The sequence below is a fragment of the Bidens hawaiensis genome, unplaced genomic scaffold (genome assembly GCF_021521415.1).
Source record: "Bidens hawaiensis isolate Kalapana, Puna unplaced genomic scaffold, B.hawaiensis_p1.1 tig00043271_1, whole genome shotgun sequence".
Taxonomy (NCBI): Eukaryota; Viridiplantae; Streptophyta; class Magnoliopsida; order Asterales; family Asteraceae; genus Bidens; species Bidens hawaiensis.
Genome location: NW_027505827.1, coordinates 96666 through 103637, shown reverse-complemented (window position 1 = coordinate 103637; position 6972 = coordinate 96666). Strand labels below are relative to the sequence as shown.

The window sequence follows — 6972 nt, the reverse complement described above, 5'->3', positions numbered from 1 at the left end:
CATGACTTGTCTCTTTTAGAGTGTGGAAAGCCCACAAAACCTGCGGTAATTCCTCTACCCATCCCGCTCATTTCAGTCCAACCTCTTCAAGGATGCTTCGGTTAGCTCTCTCCACTTGACCGTTATCTTCCGAATGTGCCACAGATGTGAATACCTGTATGACTTGCAACTCCGCTAACCATTCTTGAAGATTCTTATCGGCAAACTGGGTTCCGTTGTCACTGACCATCGTCTAGGGTAACCCGAATCTGCATATGATATTTTCCCAAATGAATTTTTTGATGGTAACGGTGCTGATGGATACTAGTGGTTAGCCTCAACCCACTTTGTGAAGTAATCTATTGCCACCACTAAAAGGCTTACCTTCCCGGACGCTTCCGGGAAGGGTCCCATGATATCAATGGCTCATTTCTGGAACGGCCATGCGGATGAAACTGGGATCAGATTGTTTTGAGGCGTTGGGTGTTAGGCGCATGCCACTAGCATGAGTCACACTTCTTTAATTCTTTAACGTCATCTATGTGCATTCCGGGCCAATAATATACAGTGTTTGTTATCCTGGCTGCCACAATTCTTGGCCCGACATGTAACCCACATATACTTTCATGGATCTCTCTGATAAAGTAACTGGCATCATCCGCGTCAACAAAACAGAGAAGTGGGCCAAGGAAAGACCTCTTGTATAAGATCCCATCTCTGAGTTGGAATTGCAGGGCTTTGAGTCTTATCTTTTGAGCCTCTGCTTTCTCTTGCGAGAGGATTCCTTTTGCCAGATAATCCTTGATCGGGTCCATCCAATTTTCTTATAGAGTTTGCATGATGCATACATGTCTTGGCGGAACTGAGGGTTCTGTCAATGTTTCTACCCTGACTTCTTTCGCAAAATGTTTGAAGCTTGTTGCTGCGAGTTTGCTCAAGGCGTCTGCTGACTTGTTTTCGCTTCGCTTAATGTGGAGAACTTGGCACGACGTGAAGTTTTTCATCAACTGCCTGGCTTGTTCTAAGTAGGATGCCATGACTTCATATTTCTCCTCATATGCTACATTGACTTGGCTAGCAATTAGCATCGAGTCCACCCTAGCTTCAATGTGTCGTGCGCCAAATTTATTAGCTATATGCAAGCCTACCAAGAAGGCTTCATATTCTGCTTCAAAATTGGTACTTTTGAAGTCTAGGCGGATGGCATATGTGAACTCTTGCTTACTTGGGCTTACTAATTTCAAGCCAGCTCATGTCCCTTCGTCATTAGACGCTCCGTCTGTGAATACCTTTTCCTTTCGTCTACCACCTCTTGCGGTTCTTCTTCCAAGTTACACTCTTCTTCTTTACCTCTTGGTACTTCCGCAATGATGTCTGCTAATATTTGGCCTTTTATTGCTGGTCTAGGCTTGTATTGCAGAGTGTGTTCTCCTAACTCTATAGCCCACTTAGAAAATCTTCTTGAGAATTCTGGTTTGCGGAGTGCATTCTGGATCTTGTAATTGGTTAGCACGTTGATTGGGTGGCGTGGAAGTGTTTGCGGAGTCTTCTTGAAGCATAAATCAATGCTAAAACTAGCTTTTCCATTGTAAAGTACCTGGTTTCAGCGTCCGTGAGGGTTTTGCTAATGTAATAGATTGGCGTTTGGAATTTCTTTCGGTCTACTAGCAGAACCACACCCACCGCTTTCTCTAACGCGGATAAGTACATCGTTAACTCTTCTCCTTTCTGTGGAGCCATTAGTGATGGTAACTCTATCAAACATCTTTAACTTCTTGGAAAGCTTTTTCCGCTTCTTCCATCCTTCTGAATTGTGATTTCTTTAACCAGTTCCTCAATGTCGCAACAAACGGGAATGACATAGTAGCGTGGTTTGCTAAGACCCTGTTCATGGCCTCTAACCTTCCATTAAACGTTTGTACTTCTTTCAAGGATTTTTCTGATGGAATATGTTAGATTGCTTGCACCTTTTCGGGGTTGGCCTTGAATCCATCTTTCGTTACTATGACCCCAGGGAATTTGCCCTCTTCCATTCCAAACGAGCACTTGCTTTGGTTTAGCTTCTGGCTTATACTCTGCAGCCTCATGAACGTGTCTTCGATATCTCAGAGCATTTTGTCTTCCTCTAGGCTTTTGATAACTAGATCATCCATATACACTTCCAAGTTGTTATCAATCTGTTCCCAAAACTTTTGGTCCATTAATCGTTGGTATGTGGCTCCGGAATTTTTCAATCCGAAAGGCATCATTTTGTAACAAAATGTGCCTTTGTTGGTGCGGAGTGTCATCTTGTCTTGATGTTTTTCTGCCATGTGGATCTAGTGGTACCCTTTGTATGTTTCTATAAAACATTTGAAATAACAGGGCACCAAGGCATCCACTTTCAGGTCAATCTCTGGTAATAGGTAGCAGTCTTTGGGGTAGGCCTTGTTCAAATCTTTTTAGTCTATGCACTTCCGCCCTCCTTTGCTCTTAGGTATCATCACCGGATTCGCTACCCATGTTTGGTATCGAATCTCGTAGATGATCCCGGCTTTTAATAGCTCTTGCACGCAGTCGTTCATTGCTTTTGTCTGTTCAGGACCCATCTTTCGTCTATTCTGTACGACCGGAGTGAATGCTGGGTTAACTTTCAGATTGTGTTCGGCTATGCGTCGCGGGAATCCAACCATGTTCGCCGACTGCCATGTGAATACATCAGTGTAGTTTAGTAGCAGCTACTTTAAATGTGAGTTAACCTTGCCAGATAGGTTAGGCCTAATGGTAACTGTTTAATATGAGAATTTGGCACTCAACACCCATTTTTCTGGTTCCTCTTGTGAGACTTTTGGCCTTTTTGGAAGCTTCGACCCTTCCGCTACTAAGCAATCCTTATTCGGCCTTATCAATGCGATGCCTTGTGGGGGACGCCCGTCATGTTGTGTGCGGTAGAAGGGTTGGTTTTAAAGTCTCCAATTGCCTCGCTTACCAAAATTATGTCATGTTTTGATTTTACTGGTAACACTAAGACCTCCACCTCATCAGTCCTGAATGTCTGCCGTCACTCAATATTACTGGGAGCTTCAATTGTCCCAGCGGGTGGGTGACCTCGTTTGAAAACCCTGATATTGGGGCGTTAACGGGTTCCAATCTTGCCTTATCTTCCACTTCTAATTGGTCGAAGCATTGTTGGTACATTATGTCCGAGGTGCTCCCTTGATCAATAAAGTATGGCTTCGGTAATGGGCGATCAGCGTGGTGATTAACAATGGTTGCTTTAGGTATGGACCTCCTCTGATTCGCAGGAAAACAACAGGTTCTTCCTTCCAGGCATCACTGCTTGGTGCCTAACTTTTTGCCCCCTTATGTTTTCCACCTTGTATAAGATGGGAGTTAAGGTTTTTGATCTGTTTTTTCGGAGGACCTTCGTCTCTACCAGTTCCTTGGTGTCGTGCATGCTTCCTGGCCTAAATTACCAAGTGTTCAAGCTTCCTGGACTTTACTGCTTCCTCTATTTCATTGTTTAAATTGGTACACCTTCATGAAATTTACAGTATTTCGACTTGACTAAATTACTTATTTTGAAAATTGGCTTTGGTGTTCGGAAATCCACCTTCTCTGAAGCCAATATTTGCAAACGGAGTCCATTCTTTGTTCTCATACCCACGGCTTTTGTCGTTTTGCTTTTCTCCCACTAGTGATCTAGCCGCGGTAGGTACCAACGTTTCCACGGGTGGCTGGATTCTAGACCATATTGACCCCCTTTCTTTTTTGCTCCCTTTGTAGCCTTTGGGCTCATTTTTTACCTCAGGTCTGGAATACTCCCACCTGCTCAAGGACTTTTCTGTTGCCGTGTATACCTAAGCTGCGCTCATGATGGCATACCATGACTGGGGCATGCCATCGCATCCAGACGGGCACCGAATAAGGTCATCACTTCGTACCCCTTGACGGAACCTAGCTCTCATCATTTCTTCGATGACACCGCCTAGGCCTTCTTTGTTGTACCGTGTGATGAAATCTTCAATTGATTCATTATCTATGCGGAACACCATCAGTATGTCAGCGGTATCGTCATTCTGGGAGAATTTCGCTATTAACTCCTCAAATTCAGTGATTCGTCCTTCTGGGAGTCTTTCGAACCATTCCCTTGCAGCCACATGAAGTGTTAAAGCGAACATGTGACACCACAAAGGTAGGGTCCATCCTGCAACTCCTCCTGCAGCTATGAAACTTTGCAGGTGATAGCTAGGATTCCATCATACTTCCCTACCGCTGATGGTAATTTTGAGTTAGACGGCAGGTGGTGCTTTTGCGATTCGGTGTATAAACTTTGACTTTTAGCGAAGGCTTTTGGGCATATGGTTTTGAAAATTCTACGTCTGCGTCGAGGTAAAAACTTAACTCTTTCTTCTCCAACTGAGGACTTCGCTCTGACTTCCACTTTTCTCCTCCTCGATGCTTCCTTTGGTTCTCTGATTTTTCAACAACGTGCTTTTTGAACGAACTAACCGACTTTATCTCGAGGACTGTTCTCGAGTCTTGTTTGGTCCTGTTGAATGGTCTCTGTGACTTCTTGGTTTGTCACTCTCGCGTCTCCGTGGATGACGGTCCTCGTAAGACGAGTCATCTTGAGTTACCTACGAGTAAACAAGTGTTCGCGGGATCACCCGGCCGGCTTGTTTTCTCATCTTCTCTTCTAACCTTTTTTCATATTCTGCGCTGACCCTCTATTCTCCTTTTAACTACATCACCGGGTCTTCTTCTTCCACTATCGTGGGACGTTTTTGCCTTGTAGTCTTTGCTTCGGTGAACCGAAATGACAAGTATTGCTGTGGACGTTCTATTCCGATGTAATCCTCACTTTGTCACCCGTTTCCTTTTGGGGACCCATTCTGGTTGGGTCCTTTGCAGTAGAAAGACTGCGGCGTTGACGGAGGTGGACGGCCAAAGCTCATGTCAGTTAGAATCTTTTTTCAAATCTGTTCTAGCCGGTACGGATGGTGCTGATGAAGAAACACTAGTCTGACCCTTGGTAGGCTTAGCTTAATGTCTCACCCAAGAATGTATTAACACCTAATCTAACCTCAGATAGGCTTAGATTGGTATTTTCTGGTGGAGATAACAACAACTATTCTAGTTGCCGATGGCTATTAACCTGCACCACAAGACACCGTGAGCTCGTTAAGAGAAGGGGAATAGGGGGATCTTCTCGTAACCACCCTCCGGCGTGAGAATCAGTATGGTAAGTGAAGGATATTGTTAGCGAGAATAAGAAAGTATCGGATCCTTTTACCATTGTTCTTCACCTTGTATTTATAGCCAGGGGGAAGAAGGATGATGGGGCCAGCTGTCCCACTCAATGGAACCATCTATTGTCATGGTTGTGCATGATGCTAGCTACTGATTGGTCATCCAGCTGGCCTACAGAGATCCTTTTCTAGGGCAGGTACCTCGCTGGCCCTTTCTAATTTGGTCCATCATGTGCTAGTGGGTAGTACGGGGGCTTGACCTATGATTAACTCTTGCCTCCCTATCACGTTTTAGCCTGTGCTTAGTTATAACAAGTCCTCCGTGTTTCTTCTTTCTTTGTAAGTTCTTAAGTGTTCTTCCTGTGGGAGACTTATGTATCTTCCCGCGGTTGATCTAAATGCTTTCTGCGGAGAGTGCCCTTTCTCGCGGGTGAACTATATATTTTCTACGGAGATTGCTCCTCCCCGCGGGTGATCGGCATGTTCCTCGTTGATTGTTTATGATCGCGGAGGGGTTGTCTTATCTTTTCCGAATTAGTACCCTACCTCCACAATAACCTTGTAGGGACTCATCTTCAATGGGCTGAGCAGGGTCGTGGTAAGTCATCGGAATGGGGATTGTGTCAGTGCGAATCTAGAAGAACTAATTTTTCCACTCATAGAGGCTCCGCGAAGCCTCCCTGACAAAAGTCACCTCTCGGTCGCTGAGATGAAACCCGAACCAACCTCCCTTGGTATACAGCATGTAAAAAACTTGGAATTTATCGATAGTCGGAGTGATAAGCTGATTGCGACAGCAAAACTCAAAGTGACGCAAGCACATCATACCCAGAGGATGAACCTAGCTAATGTGCAAGCCATACATCAACAACACATCGAGAACTAAGGTAGTAATGGGAAGCCGGAAGTTCCCATGATAGAAGAACTCATAATAGAGCGTCGGTTTACCGGCGGGAGCGTCCAAAGAGGTACTCCCATCAGCCGGAAGTTTAGGTTCCCACTCCAGTAAAAGTTTATAAGAGTTAACCAAAATCTCAAATTCAAATTGACGCCACTTGATAGTGACGTCATTAATAGACTAACCACCACTTTTCTTTCCACCTTTTTCAGCCAGAATTCTTACCAGTTTAAGATGATGCCATGGAACGATGGCACAAGACAGAAAACGAAGAAGAAAAACAAAAAATCTTGAGGAATAGAGGAAAGTTGAAAAGAAAGATGAAGATGAAAAAGAAACAAGACAACCAACCTATTTATGCTAACCGTTGGTGAAAGATCGAGGATAAAAACCGAAATTCTGAATAATATGGAGGTCCAATAAGGAAGCAACACATCACGCGAGAATTTAGAAGTTCAAAGCAAGTGGGAGCGTGTGTGGTACATGCGAGCAGGTGAAGCGACAGACGCCGTTTGGCGCAACAGTGATCAGGCCCACTTGGGGTAAAATCTTAACCACAGAGAAATCAAAATCAAACGCAGTCAAAATATGATGAGTCAAAATAATTTTGCATAAAGAAAAATCCGCAGAAGAAAAACGCAAAAGAATGAAAGAAAAATACCTGGTGGTAACAATATCAGTGAGAGCGTGATGGCAACAACGCTTGACAGGGATGAAGCCTGGTCCAGGAGCACCAACAAGAAGTGAAGATACCCACAACCTAGGCGATAATTTCAGACCAGGCAACATACTAATCAAGGAATCAATGCCAAAAATGTAAAAGATGATCAAAGGAGAGAATGGCGTGCAAAGACCTTGAAATGA

The 6972-nt window shown here is 44.3% G+C and overlaps 1 protein-coding gene across 1 annotated transcript; it reads right to left on the bottom strand.

Moving 5' to 3' along the window:
* Nucleotides 1-479: 479 nt before the first annotated feature.
* LOC143615486 (uncharacterized) lies at nt 480-794 on the bottom strand. Its single transcript, XM_077088600.1, has one exon. It carries the CDS (start codon nt 792-794, stop codon nt 480-482), a length of 315 nt encoding a protein of 104 aa, XP_076944715.1.
* Nucleotides 795-6972: the final 6178 nt, after the last annotated feature.